General features: G+C 45.6%; 1 protein-coding gene across 9 annotated transcripts in view; it reads left to right on the forward strand.

Moving 5' to 3' along the window:
* Positions 1-19,409, forward strand: part of ZYX (zyxin) — a 28,352-nt gene that overhangs the window by 1,186 nt on the left and 7,757 nt on the right. For 2 of the 9 annotated variants that reach the window (XM_068182867.1, XM_068182866.1), the window contains exon 2: positions 18,664-18,924. In XM_068182867.1, the coding sequence (XP_068038968.1) occupies positions 18,675-18,924 (250 nt within the window). In that variant the 5' untranslated portion in view covers positions 18,664-18,674. Of the gene's footprint in view, positions 1-15,158; positions 15,408-16,250; positions 16,484-17,753; positions 17,905-18,115; positions 18,220-18,663; positions 18,925-19,409 lie in introns of those variants that run through there. The other 7 variants (XM_068182861.1, XM_068182860.1, XM_068182863.1 and 4 more) reach the window with 7 other exon arrangements.

The raw sequence follows: 19,409 nt of genomic DNA on the forward strand, positions 1-19,409 counted from the left end.
CTCACCTGGTGGCACCATCAACAGGCAGTGTCCTCTTGGCCCGCTTCCCCAGCACCACAGATTCTCTCCAGTCTGGTCCTTCCACCTTCACTCTCTGAAATGCTCACAATTTCTCCCTGGCCCTTTGTGTCTCCTTCACCCAAAAAGCCTCTCTGATCTCACCAGCATCTTTCCACCCATCTCTAGTAATGGCAGATTGAAATTTGCTGATCCCATATGATCCATTTTGATCTCACCCTCATGCTTGGAAAATTCAGTTTTTGTCAGCATTGCTGAGAAGTCACTCAAGACAGCTGATCAGTGTTCGTTAACAGCTGTACCAAAGAATAGGTAAGTTCATTCATTTTTACATTCACACCTTACAGTCAGCCTAAGGAAGGATAAAAATAAGGAAAAAAAGGACTTCAGACAGAATGTATTTTGCCTATTTTGCCTGACCCTCTTAAACAATAAGCAGGAAGTCCACTCAGATAAAGTCAAATTACAAAATAAAATCTATGTAGAAAAGACAAAGGCAGAAAATAAAGTCCCCAAACCATGGTCTGAATATATGCAGCTCTTTTATCTTTTTCCTTCTTTATGATATTGAAGGTATTACTATGTAGGTTGAACACCACGCTGCTGAAGTGTAAGAGATCACAGTCCCCTCCCCTCTGGTGCCGGAGGCCAGTCTACTCTGCTACTACAATGCTTATCACTGTGTACAACACATTAGATCTCTGCTGAGGATGAAGTTTTTCCACAGTTAGAATTCTTTCCCTATTTCACTCTTTCTACCTCCCCCATATATTTCCAAACCTATCCGTTTTCACCTGGTTTTTCTGAATGACTTACTAAAGATACTTTTCCCGACATGTCTACACTCTTCTAACCTAAGTTGTAAAAGTACTGGGAAACAATAGGTCTGACAGAATGTTAACTAGAGGTGTTTCACCATCTCTAAAAAGCAGATCTCTAGGGGTAAAAATGCAAGGAAAAGGGAAACAAAAGCAGATTGCAATGGGAAGAGTGGTATATGAAGACAATAGTCCTGTTATGCGTAAATGTTTTGAAGTTGGTGGCTGCCCAGCCAACTGTTGTCACCTACAGTCTCCTGTGGACTGATCAATCAGGACAGCTGTCCTCCGCAGTTTCACCAAACCCCACCAAACAGCATTTGCACCTCACCCTGGCTTGAGAAGATGTATTACTGACAGAGCTGTGGGCAATTTCTTTTCCTCTGTTCAGAGAGTCTGGTTTCATTTTAATCCCCTTCTCCCTCTCACCCACCCACCAAATCTAAATCTGTTCCACTGTGAACCTTCTTTGAGCACTGAGTGAACTCTGCTGTGGTTTCCTTTTCAGTGAAGATTTCAGACAAGTCACATTGACTCGTCTTTCTTTATTCCCCCTGAGCTTGTCTATCACTTTATCTCAAGCTCAAAGTCATCTCCCAAATCCTAGCAAATGCACATTTGGCTCTCCTTTCATTAAGCTACAATGTAATCTACCTCAGCTTGCTCTGACTTCTGCCCCAGGGTGTGATTCCACAGGCAGGTGAGCAAGTCCTAGCACTTACCCTGCCTGAAAAGCTGCTTTCCAATTCTTCATGGGTTTGTCTGCTGCTGTCTTAGTGAGGTGGTAGTTTACACAGTATCGGGCAAGCCCCCATGCTGCTGCCAGACGTGCATAGCAGAAAAAAAGAACTGGAAGGAAGGATTGTACCCAAGTGTCCATTCATTCACTCCACAGAGCTATTGGTCTGTCTTGTGGCTGTCTCGCATGTCCTGATGCCACCAGTTCCTTCATTTTTTTAATTTGAAATCAATATCACTTAGCTGCTGGAAGTAATACCTGTCTTGGCACCTACAGCCATGCTTCATCTCTCATTTCTAATATAGTCAGCTTAATGAAATGATAGACTCTTCACTATCTTTTGGTTCTTAATCACACCTTTATTTATCATGTTTACATAATATTATGTGTTATTTATATTTACATAAATCTCCATATTTAAAGTCAATGTTGTTCTCATTAGAAGTTGAAAAGATTTTGTTAAGGCTCAGCTTCTACCCAGTTGCTCAGTTCTTCTGTACAGTGGGTTCTATGCAATAGGGAATTCATCATCAGTGAGCAGTTTCTAGTTTTTATCAAGCCAATAACAAACTTTTAAAATCAGTAAAAATGTTCATCTTATAGTGCCAAAAGAAAAGTAGGTATTTTCAATTTCGAAGAAATACAGGGTTTAATAAGAATATTATTTCATAAGAATTATCTCGTAGGAGGGAAGTGACAAGACTGAATCTCTGAACAAGGAATGAAACAGAGCATAAATCTAACTGTCCCCCACAGTTTTTGTCCTTGCACTTTCATGAGCAACAGTATTCCCACTGCTGCTTTAAGGAACTGGAGGTAAATGACAGAACATAAATGGTTTTGTTTTCTTTGAAATACACTTTCTGACAGGCTGTGGATATTTTCTCTGAGCATTGTGGGTTTGTTCTTAGACAATGAGGCCACAATTTCATGTAGGAAATTGTGTACAAAATTTGTTTGATAAGTGCTGATTTAAATGCTGGTCTGAAAGATCTTCACAAATACAAGTTTTCGTACAGATTTGGGAGAGGGTGATATTTAAATATCTAGAGAGAAACGTGGATAGATCTTTTTACAAAGCTGGGTACCTCAGAAGAAAGGAGTAGTAGGAAACAGCCCCTTGCAACTTCCTAATTTATTTTTATGATGGTTGAAATTATGTGCCCCTCTGTTTATTGCAGATCTGAAAATCTCCCTTTCCACAGCCCCTGTTGGGAGGGGCATGCTGACAGAAGGGAAGGAATGTTTGACCTGTTGTATTCTGTAGGTCACTGCCATTAGCAACTTCTGTTTGCAAAACAGTGCTTCACTGCTGCCCAAAGTAGGTCAAGGATGCTGCTGGAGAAAGTGCCACATAAAGATCCCTTGACTTTCTTCTTCCTCCATTCCTGCAGTTTTGCAATGAATTCAACAGAGAAATTGAGATACCATAATCAATAAGCACGTGCTCCTCGGTGAGGGCCACCTATTTCTGAGGTTGTATGCAAAGGTGAATTGGGAACAGACAATGATCCATGCCTCTCTTTCCCCTATGCGATGCACACGGAGTGGTCACTGTAAGTCTGAGCAGGGATGGGTGGGGAGGAAAACACAATTCCAGCAAATCTAAAAATGGTCACCTTCTGCCTGATGGAGTCACTAGCCTGATAGAGGGGCTGATAACAGCACAGAGCAAAGTAGTTTTAGAACTAGTCTAGATCATAGCAACTTGTTCTAAACCTACCCTGAGGCTTCCATCATATCCCTGAAGACCAGCTTATGCTACAAATTGTTAACTGTTTGTTTGTGTTTTAAGAGACAGCTGTTCAACAGTGTTCATCTTTTCTATAAGCCAACCTGTTTTACCAGATGTTCCCTATATCTCTATATAAATATAAAGATCTTATAAATTATAAATACCAGAACAGTATCTTCCAAAGAAACACTGCTTATAAAATACAAAGCTATTGTCACTGTCTTACCTGCTGAGTAAATTTATTCTTTTCATCAATTAATTATCATGGATGCAGATTATATCACAGTAGGTAATGTGCCCCTGTCATCTTCCTTAGCTACCACTAAAACCAGCTAAAATGAAAACAAAAAACAATATATATCTTGCCAACTAATGTCCCACTTTCAAGTAAACATTACCAAGCACCAAATAATGCAAAATGTCTTCCTTTTGCCTATTCTGTCCTCAGAGGTGTCATTGGCAACCGTGTCTATCGTCCCATGAAAAGACTGGAAAATTAATCTGATCCTTTTTAAAATCTTTATTCTTATGTAATATCTTATGACCAGCTACTATCACAGAAGACATGGAGAAACTTCCTACATGCTTCTTGCAAGATGTGTCTTCAGCTGTGGAAAATATGCAGAGGACTATGAAGTTCACGAATAGGAGATGTTTACAAAAATAGTGTCTGTATCAGATCTATAGAGGCAGGAATCGTCCTGCAGGGGCTGTTGCTCCAGTATGCTTCATTGCTGGCCTCCTGCCACTGGCAGTTTGGATTCCCCAGTAAAAGCTACTTCTGGCAGAGATCTCAGTAATTGCTTCATAGAGGTAATGTAGTAGATGCCATAAGAGTTAATTCTACATCAAGTTGTATTAGCTACTGATAGGAATTTCATGTGGACCAAAAAGGAAATGAGATAGCAAAATGACTCATGCAGTTCTTTCTTCAGAGCTCCTTTGCTGCAGAAGAAAAACAGAAAGGTTTTTTATGAGGTTTTAAAGAAGGAAAAAAAGCAGTGCCAATGTAGTTCAGATCCTGAAAGTGGTGCAACTTATCTCACATAAGTGAAAGGCTGGATCCTTTCAAGCTGGGAAAATATTTGAGGCTGTGTGACTCAACTGAAGGGACAACAGGTGGAGAGAGGTAGGTTATGTTTGCGTTACATATTGTGATATAAGCTCATACTTACCTACACTCACACCCCAGCAAACTTGATCTTGTTCCTCCTGCCCCCAGAGACCATAAAAAACTTTACGGGAGCATATTGGTTCAGTGCTAAGATAGAACTAATCAGTTCACACCCTCAATAGTGCATTTATCAAAAACTCCTCCTGGGTATTTCATCCCATGTTGCTGAAGAGACATAATGGCGAGTGCCATTTTTTTCTCCTCTTTCACCATAAAATATTTTCTCCTCTTCTCTTCATGGTGAATTCTCAAATTGGCCTATGCTGCCACAGTAGAGACATGCTTGGGACATCCTGGCATCATCTACTGGAAACTGAACATTTGGCAGAGTGTCCCAAATTAAGGACAATCTTACCCATAGGAATTAAATATTTTGATGTTCGCAAGATACCTTAAAAACACACTTACTTCAACACAAGGTGAAATTTAAAAAAAAATTTCTGAAACAAATTAGAATTTCTACAGTGGGGAGGTATGTCTTCCCAACACATAAAGCCCTGGCAAGGAGTGGGCCACCCGTAACATAACAACAGACAGGACTCACGTGCGTGTTTTGCTGCAAGATCCCTGTTGTGTGACCTTGCTTAATTTGGCAGTATTTTATTAAAATGCAATCAGCTTTCTGTATAACACCTGGGTTTGAAGTATTGGTACAGAAATAAATATTCAATACTCAAGTGTTCACCATTCTTTTCTCACCTTACCTTCATACTTGCCTTCCACGAGTTTTTCTTAAGAATTTTAAGCTTCATGTTTTTTCAGAACAACAATATCGGTTTGCAGGTTTTTAGGAAGTGTAATATTCTCTCAGCATCTTCATCCATTTTTGGTTTTTATGCAGAGTCATGCAGAAGTGTCATGCTGAGTTCTAGATATATTAAGATCTCATTTTTGTACAGTCCCCATTTCAAGGCTTTATGGAAGGCATAGGACAGGAATTTACCATCTGGAGCTGTGGTGGTGCAGCTTGCTCTGGTAGCATCTCCCCCACACCTTTGTAGCACAGTGACCTACTGCATGTGATCATGCATCACCTGCCACTCCAGCAGGAGACCCAGCACTCTCTGGAACTGCAGCTCAGCAGCAAAGAATTAGCAAGTCTAGGCTGCTTCATCTGTCACAAACTTCACCCACTCAGCAACACCCTCCTGGCAAGTATCTTTCATAAATCCATTCTGCATCCTTGGATGTCCTTACCTTGTGTCTGAGCCAGCTAAATGCCTGTTCACACAGAGTGAGACTGGAGGTAGGCTGGGCCATGCTCTGATATTCCAGTTTCTTCTGCCATGGCCTGGGGCTTTTCCAGCAGCAAGTGAAATGGGAAGATCAGCGAGTTCAGCTAAGGGACTCTTTCCCACTCCCTCCCTGCCAGGAAGGGCTCAGCAGATGCCAGTGAGTGAGAAGGAAAAAAGAAAGGAACTTCCAGGAGTGTAAAAAAGGAATTTGTTGAACCTCTGGCAGTGACACTGAGACTGTGAAGGTTCCTCATCATCAGGTAGTGACAAGAGGGGAGGTCTGAGGAGGTTGCTTTGGAAGGTCAGAAATGCTACTTGATATGCATTCCAAAAAGAGACACCCCCAATGACATAAATGTGAGATGTATATTAGGGTGAAAATATCTTTGGTGCAGTCTGAGTCTTATTTTGCCTTTTTTTAAACATTTACTTCATCCTCTTCTGAATGTCTAATTTCCCAACAGTGAAGCATACAGCAGCTCCTTCTCCTAAATGTCAGTTGAATCTATACTAGTGGTGTTGCTCAAACTGCATTTTTAAAAATAATCTGCAAGCAGTTAATGTGCTTTTTAAATTCCCAGTGTTATGTAAAAAGGCACAATATTTTTAGCCTTACAAAATATCAGTTGTCATCTCCTCACTCTCTCCCTTTGATATATTGGAGATGGGGGCCTAGAAGCTCAGAAAAACTGTGGATACTAACTGCTTTAAAAATAAGGTGGGGAGTTTCTTTCTGCAATGTGGTTTTGTAGTTTTACAGATCTTAATAAAAACATAACAAAAATACCCCAAACCATAAAAGCAAGTCTGAACAAAGAAAAGTACTTCTTATTTTAAAAGCTACTGATTCTGTCCTCGTTGCCTAATTTTAGTGTCTGGAATAATGACAGTATTATGTATCCTGAAGCAAAATATCAACTTAAAACTGTTCACTCATACACTGACAGAATGGCCCTCCTATTTTAAAAAAATCTCCAGAAATTACTCTCTAGCATAGAGCACACAGCTGTTGTGAGTAGGCTCTGGCAAATCAACATTGACTCAAACTATTTTTAGAATCAAGTCAGGCCTGCTGCTGTTTCTGGAAGATGTGAATACATCTACCTGGTCTGCTGTGCTGTGCTGCAGTCCATAAGGAATATGGTGGGATCCAGGATGCTTCCCTCTGTGCTTATTTGGAGGTGACCTTTTCATTCCCGTCTGTTTAGAAGTCTTCTGAGGTCTAATGTTTTTACCTGCTGGCAACCACCTTGATAAGCACATTTGGACCTTGCTGCTTTCTGTGTTCTCAACTGAAATTTGAGGAACAGGGTCTCAGAAGGGGCTGCCTCACTGCTTTTTCTTCTTACTGTCTTGTAACACTTGGCATCCTGATGGCACTTCTGGCAAGGAGGCATCACCTATCAGAAGCAGCTCAGGAAAGAGCACCCCATCCTCAGACTTGCTGGGATCATAGCTGATTCTTGAAAGAAATCCACCAGTGCAATTCAAGAGATGGCTACTAGAAAATCTTGGAATAATAATGTTTATTGTTGCACCACAGAGTCTTGTGCAGGTGCTATGTGTCAATACTGGGCTAAGGCAAAGCCTCTTAGCTTTTATCTGCTCTCACAGAAGGCTGCTTTTCCTTTCTATCTCCCCAAAATTTGTCTTAATCCAAAATAGGTAAGATAACATCATACTTTTATATTTACCACTTCTTCCTCAGTTTACTGTCAGCTGGGTGAAAGAGTTGAAATGATTGTAGATGAGGAGAGTTCTGTTCTCATGGTCCCTGGAGTCACATAAATAATTGCTATGTTTAGGAGAGTGGAATTCTTCAGGCACCAACTATGTAACTTGAAATTCCATTCCTTGCTTGGAGGTGCAGAGATTTGGAGAACAACAATTTCTGAGTCAAAAGCAAACACAAGTGGAGACTCTTGGACTCTGGTATAATCTGCTAAGACAGCAAAGCAGGATGCAGCATACTGTAGGCTTCTCATCAGTGTAGACCGAAAGACAAAATGAATTCTGAGTCTAATGAGGGAGTCATTGTAGCCTCAAAACCAAGCCAGGGGCCTGAGAATATGCAACATTAAAGAGTAAAAAAGTCTACAATTTAGTGTCCCTCTAATCTTGACTGCAAGCTAAGGTCATTAAGTTGAATTTTGGCTTTTGGCACCAAAGGGCTGATATCTGTCTGCAATGATATCATCTAAGAAGTTAGAGGCAATGAACAGTATCAACCAGATCTTCATCATATTTTTCACAGATGAACTGTACCCTCTACCTTTCCCAGTCTCCTTCCTCAAGAAGACTCACTGGCAGTGTGTAGTCTAGCCCCTGTGGAATGCCTCCTTCTGAAACTTCAGAGGGAGACAGTGTCCCATATGTGCGTTTAAATTTGGACCTCTCTGCAGATTTCCTCTTTCTTGAATCAAGAGAAAATAGGAGCTGATTTACTGCATTGGAGAAATGCAGGCTGTCCAATGTGTCCAAGGCAAGTGACAAGTGGAACTAAGGCAGCTCCTTCCCTTCCAGGATGTTATATCTGAGGTTGCAATGCTTGTCTGTACATTGACTGTATGTAATATGTGGCTCTTGCATTGTTTCAAATCTGACTCACTCTTACACAAATCCACAATATTTTCTTGTTTACTTCTACACCAAATATAGCCCTCCTCTTTACCAGATCTGTTTTTTTATATATTTTCTTAAAGATAGAGGCTTGATGACCACCTTGGGAGGACAGAGTTTTTGGAAAGCAAAGAGTTTTTGGAAAGCAAAGGCTAAATAAACAGGAAGCAAAAGGACTAGTGCTGGTAGGACTCAGTAATCCTTCTCATGACATTGGACACTATGTACCAAGGTGTTGGAAAGAAAGCTGTTGGTGGGAAGCCCAGGAAAAGCAACACTGAAATAGCTTTGTAAACATCCCGTTCATTTCCTTTGGCAGCAGCAAGTCTAACACTGTCTCTGAAACCATCAGTCACTCTGCAGAAAATGGTTTGATAGGGCTTTCCTCATAATCTGAGCCTGTTTTCATTAGCACCTTGGTGAGATTCTGCTGGCTTAGTTTCCAGGTATCTTTCACTACTTGCTGCCCCTAACCTTTAGCCAGCACTGTCACAGACACAACCTGGGACTCAAGAATCCCAGGGAAGAAGTATATTTGCAGATGAAGCCTAAACACAGATGACCTTCATGTAGATTGCATCTGGCCAAATGCATATCTAAAGTGGTCTGTAGGGAAAATGGTTTGGGTAAGGTTAAATGTTCCAAATGACTTTTTTTCATGAGCCACGAAAGCAAAGGGTCAGGTTTGCCAAGTACCATGGTCATCATATTGACCTTCATCAAGGCAACTGAAGAATGCCTTCATTGAAGGAAATGCACCTTCACCAGAGTACGTGCCGAGAGTCAATGACTCAGTAATGCAAGATGGAACACTTATTGAGGACCTCTCCTGCCTTTTGAGCGATAGCTGTGGCTGCTGATCTTTCAGTATCACTTGGATTAGCTACTGGCCACTGGCACTGGTGGCCTGTAACCACTACTTCCCTGTCCTCTAGTCAGTGGCTTTCATACCGTGCTCCATCACTTTGCTGGATGCAGAAGGAACGTAGCACAGATCTTTAGTAAGACCTCTTACGCTTCATTTTTTCAACCTATTGAAAAGCATACTCTGCTTGAACAAAACAGCTCTCTCCCATAAGATGTCACTTGTCACAGACTCCTAGCCACTGGCAGGACACTAGCTCCTCTGCAAGGGCTTGAGGGGCTGCACCTCTTAAAGCTGTACTGAAATGATGTTTTATTGTGCAGCTCATGGATAACATTTGCCATCTTTTTTTTCTTTCTTTCTTTTTTTTTTTCTTTTTTTTTTTTTTTTTTTTTTTTGGCAAGCAGACTGTTGGACCATATGCCTGTATTGTCTGTTTGGTTGGTCTATTGCTTTGCTCCAGGGCCTTGGTTCCGTGATCATCTACACTGTGTACATAGTAGATTTTGCCAGGACTCCAGTCTGGAGTCAAATAATTACTTGGTTTTATGAGAGACTGGTTTGCTGCAGGATCCACACCCTGTACATAATGCAGGCATGGACATTCATTCTTCCTCACCAGAGCAATCTGTTTGTGTATTCCTAAAGTGCTCTCAAGTCCAGCATGCCCTGGCATATGCATGGTACAACTTTGTAGGCACACTACAAAACACAGAGTTAGCAGTCTCCAGAGGCTGTCCCTGCTTATTTGGCTACCTCAGTTCTTATGCAAGAAAATAGTACCACTGAGGCAGACGTGTGCCATTTGGGTACTGGAGTGACCAGGATCCTGTCCCAGGTTAATGTTACTGGGGCTGTAGCTTGGCATCTCTCTCCCTCCAGTACCAAGCAGCTGCACCAGGTGTTTCCCTGGGAGCACCACAGAACTTCTGCTGCACCACATAGGAGGAGGCTCAGTATGAGATCAAGAGAGTTGAGAACCTGCTTCTGTGTCTCAGCTTTGTCACAGGGAGGATGAGGGGAAGAACCCTTTTCCCAGGAAACAGCACCCTCCCCCTGACACAGACACACACTGGAATTACTCCTGTGATTTTCTGTCTAAATCCACCAGAGTGCAACACCCAGGAGTACCTACATCTGATCAAACTCTTTTGTAGCAAGGAGCGTGGCTTGTTTGTGCCATGCTTACAGCTCTACATAAGTGAAGAAAGGAGACTTCTACCATGGCAATGTGGTACTTGGGTGGAAAGAGGCTTGCAGAACACACAGGAACTCTTTAATTAGCAGGCTGACAGATGTGTTTCTTTGACAGTTCTGACAAGCAGCAATATTTGCCACAGAACAGCCAAATACATCACTGTTTGTCTTGCTGGTGGCAAGGGGTGGGGCATACAGTTGAGGAAATGGCAAGGATGCCTTGGAATGTGGAAATGGCAGCTTTTCGGGCAGAATGGGCTCTGGCGGCCATCCACACTCAGCCATACACATGGGCATGCCCCAGGAGCCATCTCACAGCTTTCCAGAGTTGCAGAACAGGTCATGCAGCACCTGAGGGAAGAGATATCCACTGGGACAACCTGCTTGCATTTCTTTTTCTTTGGGCACAGAGCCCAGCAGCAGAGAGCAGGAGGTGTGGGAGGGCTGTGTGAGGGGAAGGAAGCCTGCCAGTGAGCCAGCCCCAGGAGCCACGGAATTGCAGGCCGCTGCCTGCTGAGAAGCAGCAGGAAGTTTTGGTGGAAGGAGATAAGGAAACAGCAGTGGTAACTCATCTGGGAGCTGTACCTCCTGCCCAGAGCCCCTGTCATGGCTCTGTCTAGGAAAGACCTGCCAGCTTTGCTGGAAATGGAGCTTCTTCCCTGGACAGATATCACCCCAGTCCCCTGTTCTCCTGGCTGTCTGGCTGCTCCGATGGCCTGGCCAGTCATATCCTGGCATGACCAAGGTCATACCACAGGGATACTTTCCTTCCTCTTATGTATATATGACTGATTTGCCCCACTAAAGAAGTGTTTCATGACAGAGCAAGGGTTTGAGTTTTTCTTTTTTTCTGTTTACAGCTTTTGGCCTATTCTAGTGTTTTAGTCAGGACGATCTTAACTGTGTGGGTGAAATGGCTTTTGAAGTGTGTGTACCATGAAGTACCTTCACAGTGGGATTTGAGCACCTACAGTGGCCCTTCTCTGAGATCACAGAGGCTCTCTGTAGCTGCTGAACAGCTCCTCTTCTTGGGCACCCACGCTTCCGATGTGTGCTTTGCACAGCAGGCTTGATTCTGAAGACAACCAGCACAGAGATGCTCTAGCTGTATGTCCTGGGTTGCTGGTCATCCAGGGATGTCTCCAGAACTCATGACCTTTGCAAATAGCATTCCTGACTACGTGCCAGTTGCACAGAGGCAAGGAGATGACGAGGCTTGTAAGGACTGCTGTCTCATGAGGCTCTGGTATCCCCAGCACAGCTCTGGGCGTGTGGCACCCAGCTGTCAACACGCAGCCCACAATGGCACTAAGGCACTCCAAATTGAAACTGCTGTTTGGTCAGAAAAAAGGCAGCTCTGCACATGTCATGGCCTCCACAAGGGGTGAGCAGCAGCCTGGCAGGGGACAATCTGGGCCACACGTTGTCTTTCACACAGAGAACACCCTGCTCAAGGGAGGGAGCGAGGAGCACACCAGGAGAGGCTGTGCTGTGGGAGCACAGCAGATCCTCGGAGACCTCCTACCAGGGTGAATTACATAGAATCATGGAATTGTTCAGCTCGGAAAAGAACTCTGAGATCACCCAGCTGTAACATCTGTTGGCCCATGTAGATGCAGGCAATTTGCTGCAGGCGGCCCTGCCCTGGACAGTGCAGGCCCAACTATTTGGCCTGGAGACCAAAGCAGATCCATTATATATTCCCAACCCTTCCAGTTGGCCCAGACGTAGCATTTAATACAGCATGGGGAAAGCTGATTAAGTAGCAATTTAACATTAATCAATAAAACGTGGATAGACTAAACAGAAGTTATGTGATTAAAGAAGCATCAGAGATTCAACACAGATTGGAGTCAGATCTTTTCCTTGCTTAGGAAAAACATGGGCTCCTGCATGGCATCACTAACTGTTAACTAACTCACGCTGAGATAAAATGGCACTAATTGATCTGTTGATATGGATGGAAATTATACAGATGCAGACATTTTGCACTTTTAACAGAAGTAAAGCAGCCTGTCCAGATTCCAGATTGCTTTCTCCTGATCTTGAACACATATTTATCACAAAGATTCCCATCTGCCACTACCTAAACCATACCTGGCTATCAAAAAATATTTTCTGCCCTATAAGTTTAATTCCCCTATAGTGTTCTTGCAAATAATTCTTTATTTGTATTCAAGGACTTATTTTTTCTTCTTACAACTATTTTTATTTTCATTTTATAGGCACCTAACCAGTGCTAGCACATACCTCATCCCAGTGCAGTACACGAATTTGCCACACCGCTTCTGTGTGGTCATATTCTTTATTTACTCATTGCGTTACATGACTGAATTGCCAGCAAAGATTCTCTATAATTGTCTCCATTAAAACTTGGTCTTCCTGAGATGGCTGCCATGAACTCTCAGCATTCCTAAGCTTTGATTTGATGGCCAGTAGCAGTAGCTTCGTGTCACTTGCCTCAAAAGAAGCCCCCAGCTAGAACTGCGTATTCTAAATCCCTCCAACACCTGCTTTGTAGTGGGCTGTCACTTCACCCATGGTGACAGTAGCATTCACACCACAATACAGTCCAAAATACCAGATCACTTTTATTCATGGCATGAAACAGCCAAAGTGACTTATGCAGAGGACAGCTGCTAATTCCAGAAATAACAAGGTCTGGCACAAGCCAAGTATACCTGCTGATCCATCTCTGTACCCAGGTAGCTAAATGCCTCTTCAGGACTAAGATTTTGCTTCAGCTAATGAGTGTGACTACAACTGTGTGCCTCTCAAGGCTCTAATTTTCATTTGCAACAGAAAAATGCTTACACTTTCAAGCCAATAATTTCATGAAGGAAGACTGTTATCATAAGGAGATTGTTATTTTCTTTCTGGAGGAATCAGAACTAACAGAGAAGTTAGTTAATCTTCATTTCCAATTACAAAAGCACAAACTTTAAATTCACTCTGTGGCAAGCACAAAATCAGATTAGTTTCCCCTGTGTATTCTGATGTATTCTGATTTGAGAATTCTAGCTTTCACACATGCAACCTGCAAAACATGTGTTTTGTATTTATTTCCTCATAGTGAGGAGTTCATAAAAAATGTCTAAGAGGGCTGCTTTTCTTTTTCTTATTCACACTTTCCTTGATCTGCCTTCATGAGCTTTTAGCATCAACACACTGGTGAGAAAATCAAACATGCAAGCATCTGGATTTATGGGGATGTGACCAGAAAGTATAAAAGCATAGATTTTTTTTTTCATATTCACTTAGCACTTTTTTAGTCTCAGTCTGAGACATTTTTTGTTTTCTCAGAATTCAGAGCTAGCCCAGGGAACAGTGGCAGAGTTCTCTGACGTCAGGCTCATTGTGTAGGGTGTGTTGTGATATTCTAGAATTTGGTTCACAATCACGCAGTGAATTCTTTTTAGCTCAGCACTGACATCTTTACCTGAACAAGAGGGAAGGTTGTCTGCAGTAGAAAAGTGACACTGCTAGAAGACCCATCACAGAGATACATTCTTTATCCTATATAATTACTTTGTTCATTAATCATAGGAGATAACAGAACGGATGCCATGCCTACAAAAGCAGCAGGAATATTTAGCACCCACAGAAGACCTATATATCTCTAAGAAATTCAGAACTATAGATCAGTGGTTCAATGGTTGCAGCTCTGTAAGGAGTGAGATGCTCAGTGCTGGGCGCTGCTATGGGTGGTATTTTCAAATGGTATGTAACACTGAAAAACCGCAGAGAGACTTTTTCCAATTCTATCACCTGGTTAAATAAAAGATACAACCTCTTTGTACAAACTTTACATGTAAAATTAAAGATTTGATTACACTGGATTTAAACCTTGGATGAATCTCTTTGCATAGCTCTCTAATGTGAGAGTTCTGCAGTAGTGCAGACTGGGAGTGTCACTGGTGTGGTTTGTGGCTTACTCACTCACCTGCAAGTAAATCATCAGTTCTGAAAGGTACCTGTGTTGATAGGTTAGTCTTTGGAGCAGACAAGCCCCAAGTCCCCTGAGCATTACCAAACACAGTGATTCTCCAGCGAACTAGCAACAGTAGGGGTATTAACCCCGAAGTTAAGGCCAGATTCCAAAGTCAAATACAATGATTGCACAAAGCACAGGAAATATCTTTATTGGTGCTCCTCCTTCGTGAGAAGCTCTGAAGCAAGGAGAAGCGGCAAAGGCTGGGGTTGAAAATTACGTTCTGTTGGGCTGGGTCAGGCTGCTCCTGTTCTACAGCTGAGCCCGAAGCGAGCACTGGGATAAAAATAAAACGAATGTGCAGCACTGGCACTCTAACAAAGCAATTCATGTGGATAGTGTTTGATATAAACCAGCTAATAGTGTTTGCCTTGCAGCCAGTACAAGGAGAACAAGTCGCTTTTCTGCACGGTGGAGTCATCTGATGTTTGCTTTAATTCCTGGCAGATCGGGGCAGCGTGAGTCAGATGCTCTCACAGCTGGCTCGAGCGGGGAGGAGGCCAGCAGGGACCCTGACTCACCAGAGCCGCCGCATTCCTGCCGAAAACCCAGCTCTGCGACTGAAGTGAAATCGCGGGCTGGGTGCAGCTCCAAGGTTAGGCAAGGCGGGAGGAGCGGGGCTCTCCGTGCGGGGGCCAGGCAGCGAGCCCGGCCCAGGGTGGGCGCCGAGGAAAGCCCCGCCAGACGCGTCTCGTCGGCGACCGCCGCGGGCAGAGCGCTCGCCCCCTCCCCGCCGGCAGAGCCTGGGGCCGCTGCCCCGGCAAGCCCCGGCCCCCGTTACCTCATTGCCACATTCCCCAGCGAGTGAGCTCAGCTGTGCCGCGGCCTCGCGCCTTTTATGGTCAAACAACTTTGCCTGGGCGAGGCTTTTTTCGCGAGTTGGGAGGAAGCGCCGGCGCTCGGCGGCTCCTCCGCCTCTCGCTGCTGCTGCTGCTCCCGGCGGGCGGGCCGGGGCAGCCGAGCAGCCCGGCCCCGACAGCCCCAGTGCCGGGGTGGCACTTCGCGCTCCCCCAGAGGTGAGTCTCTTCGCTCGGCTTGGCGACAAAGCCTTTGTCCTTCGCCCCGGGGGTGGCGCAGAGGGGTGCGGGTTTCCTGCCGCTCCCTCTGGGACACAGCCCTTCGCTCCTGGTGTTGGCTCGGGGGCGAGGTGGTGCTTGGCCCTCCACAAAAAAAACGGGTTTCTGTGTGTCTGTCTGGTGAGTTTTCTTCCCTGCCGGTGGAATGGAGGCGCCTCAGCGTTCCCGCACAGCCCCAGCAGCGGGGGATAGGGAGGGGGTGCTGCCGGGCTCTACGCGGGACAAGATCTCTTTTGTGTGAGCTTGGATGACCGAGACACCTCGCGAGCCTTTTTCCAGATGTGCTCGAGAGGAGAATCTGGGGCCCTTTGTGCATGAAATTTGCCTAATTTATGACTTTCTGGCTCCCGGGGAGTGCCCTGAGAAAATGCTTGCAAAGTCGTAGAACTTTCTAACTTTTATATATGCTTGCATAGTTTTTTGGAGTTTTCCCCGGTTTTTCTCCCCTTCCTTGCATAGGGAGAAGGCAAGCTCAGTATCTGTGAGAGAAGTTAGTAGCTCCGAATAACCCCCTCCCCCAGCCTGGTTGCTCGAAGGCTTTACCTTGCAGCTTGCATAGCTGATAGACTTTGCTCTCTTTGAAGCTTTGCAGCTTCGGGGCAGGCTGGGAGAACTTTCTAGATGAAAAGCAGCATAACTCCTGAATCCGTTTAATCTGTTCTTAATATTCTTGTTTCTTTGTGGATCTTGTTTGTTTGGATTTTTTGTTTTAGTGGGTTGTGGTGTGTTTTTTTTTTGTTGTTTTTTAATTGGTTTGGTTATTTTTTGTTCTCCTCTAACTCCCCTCAGCTGGGGGGAAGTTGGCCGATGGAGAAGTACAGATGTGATGTGTGGAGCTATAGGGGCTCCCAGCGTGGCTGCTGCCAAACTGCTTTTACCAACAGAAGTGAAAAATGTTACTTGGCTCTTTGCTTTCTTCAGGTTCCTCCTGCTTTTGCAACCCCGGGAGAGGAGCAGAGCTGTTGAGAGTAGTGTCATGGCATCAAAGAAGTGGAAGTTGTCTGGGTGTATAACAGGTGGCAGACCCACCATGAGAATTGACCCTCTTGCTGAAGGTGTCCCTTGGTTCTGTCCTCCTACTTCTTCCTGCTCTCAGAAGGAAACAGTGTACAAGGCAACTTAGGTATCCTGACTGTGGCCTTTGGGGGCATCTTTCTTCATAGCTCCACTTGAGTCATCCTAAATGCTGTTAGAGCAGGTAGAAAAATCTCTCCCCTCAGGGTAAATGTGAGGATGAGAAAGATTTGAGATTACTTCTGTTGGTGTGACGCTCCCTCTCCCACAGCTCTCACAAACTGCGCCACAGGACTTGTGTGAGCTGTGTGTTTCTGGTAAGGCTTAGATGGCATTGGCAACACTCCAGGGCTGGAGGGGGTGACTCTCTGCAAGGCCAAGCTTTCTCAGCCGGTTTGGTCTGTGTGTGGGTGGACTGATAACCAGAAGTGAGGATGAACAGGGGCAGCTGCTGGGTGGAGACAGCCCCGAGCAGCAAGTGCCCTAAGTGCGACACAGACACAGCGTACTGGGAAATGGGCTGCTTTGGGTTAAGGGAGATAGCAGCTGCTGGTTGCAAAGCCAGTGGGTTTTTTTGCGAAGCAGTCGATGTCCCCAGACTGTGTGTTCACTAACCCCGTGATTAGAAGTGACATTGTCACTGTCGTATTCTGCTCATAATCCTGTCAAATCTGGTAGAACTACTGTCAAGTGATTCATTACATCCTAGTGAAATAATGGAGAAGGAGGCAAAAGTCTCTAAAGAAAGGCTGGAGGTGTTTTTGACAGCTTCTGAACCTTGGAGGGAACTGCAGAATGGAGGGAGTTGGTCAGTCCCTTCTGACTGGCAAGTCTGTTGACCCCTAAAAGTTTAGAGGAGTGAGGACAGACCTTGCCAATTACTCTCCTGCCTTGGCCCTTTCCCATTCTGAATCCAGGGGGAATGCTCAGCACAGCTTTTTGGCTCCCGCTTATTGTTGCGGCCTCATTCTCCTTTTGAAAGTCCCAGAAGAGTTGTCCAAGTGTATGCATCTTATCAGCACTGCACAAAGGGAAGGAAAAGTTCAGCAGCGTGGACTTTGTTTGTCTGTGTCACCACACGCTTCTGACCTAGGGGAGCTGGGACAGGTTGCTGCTATATCGTGCCACACTGCACTGAGCCGTGGGAGCGCTTAGAATGGGACATGCAGGTCCTAGCAGCAGCCAGGGGCTAATGGGGGTGGGCGGGTGTTCGTGGCACCCGGGCTGTCTGTGGCAGCAGCTGTTGTTGTCCGTGGGAGAGGCCGGCAGCGCGGAGGGGCAGCGATTCGGACATGCCAACGTGAAAAGCTGGCACGGAGCCCCTGTGCTGACCGCAGCCCTATTGTGCTGGGGTGTTAGGAGAGCTGTGGGCATGCCAGGCTTTACAACAAAGCGTCTGGCTCCATGGAGGCTTCTAGCACGGGTGAGCTTGCTGGCCTGGATCGCAGGACCGGGCAGTCCTAGGGATGCGCCTCTGCTCGGGACACCCGCCGTTCCCAGCACAGCCGGCCCGGCCGGCATCCTGCGTTTGCTGGGGCGGGCTCGGGGCCCGGGGCTCAGCCCGGCGGCCGGGGCGGGGGGCGGCGGCATCCGGGGAGCGCTTCCTGGCGGGGGCGGGGCGGAGCGGGCGGCGGAGCCCGGCCGGGGCAGGCAGGAGACACGGGCTAGCATCGCCCAGCTCCGGGAGACCCTCTCCCGCCCGGCCGTGCGGGCTCCGGCGGCATGGAGGGGCCTGGAGGTAAAGGGTGGGGGTGCCGGGGGAGAGGGGGCATTGCTGGCGCCCGAGAGGAACGGGCTGGCGTCATCGGGTAAAGGGGGAGAGGAAATGCTGATTCCACTTCTGGGGGCATCCTTTGGGGTGCGGGGTGACCCCTCCTTCGGGTCACCACAGGTGCAGGGCTCCAGTGCTGTGGAAATCTGGGTTTTCTCTGTTGCAAGAACCTAATTGTGGTTAATGCCATCCTGAGTTGAAATGGTGAAGTGTGATGGCTCATTCGAGCTGTCTGCAGTTTATGTTCTTCCTTGTCCTTTGCTGGTCTTGTAAGTGCACTGCTCAGGCACCTCAGCCTCTGGCCTAGGTTAAATTCCTCTATCCCTTTGTTTCACATGTTCTTCTCCATTATTTTCCACTCTGGCCCAAGGATGACTTCATGTAGGTTTCCTCCCTCTTCTCTCCTGCTAGGTGCTGAGAAGATGGCCTCCCCAGGTGCCCCAGGGACCCGCATGACGTCCACAGTCAGCATCAACATTTCTACCCCTTCCTTCTACAACCCACAGAAGAAGTTTGCACCTGTGGTTGCCCCTAAACCCAAGGTGAACCCCTTCAAGGCTGGGGGTGCATCAGAGTCGTCACTGCCTCCACCTCCTGCTCCTGGTGCCCAGCGTGCTCAGATAGGGAAGGTGGGGGAAATTCCATTACCACCCGTGTCCCTGCTGGCAGAAGGTAGGTCAAAGCTGGCATGGCAGATGTGAATGTGCATTTCTGAATTCTCAGGGTGGGAGGTTTATAGGTGGGCTGAACATGAGAACAGGGGCATAACTGCTATAAGTGATGGATAGTCTTGCCATGGAGGCTAGCAGGTTCCATAATGAGATAAATGGATTGGAAAGAATCTCAAAGAACCTATTGTTTCCATTAGGAAAAGAGGGGGGAGGCTGTCGTGTACTGCACTGATGCTGGAGGAATGCAGTGGATTTCTCACAGTATTCCCTGGGTGCATAGTTGTGTAATTGCAGTCCGTTTCTGGACAGCATGTCTGAGAGCAAGTATGTTGCAGAGAAGTTGACCCTGATAGTGATGAATCATGCTGTTCTCCTTCTTGTTAGTGGTCCCAGCTCAAGTTGGTTGTCTCTGACTGTCCTTGTGGACTCTGCAATTGCCACCTTTGATGCTGGAAAAGAGGAGGGAGAAATAATTGCGTGAAAAAA

This window comes from Anomalospiza imberbis, chromosome 2 (genome assembly GCF_031753505.1).
Source record: "Anomalospiza imberbis isolate Cuckoo-Finch-1a 21T00152 chromosome 2, ASM3175350v1, whole genome shotgun sequence".
Classification (NCBI taxonomy): Eukaryota; Metazoa; Chordata; class Aves; order Passeriformes; family Viduidae; genus Anomalospiza; species Anomalospiza imberbis.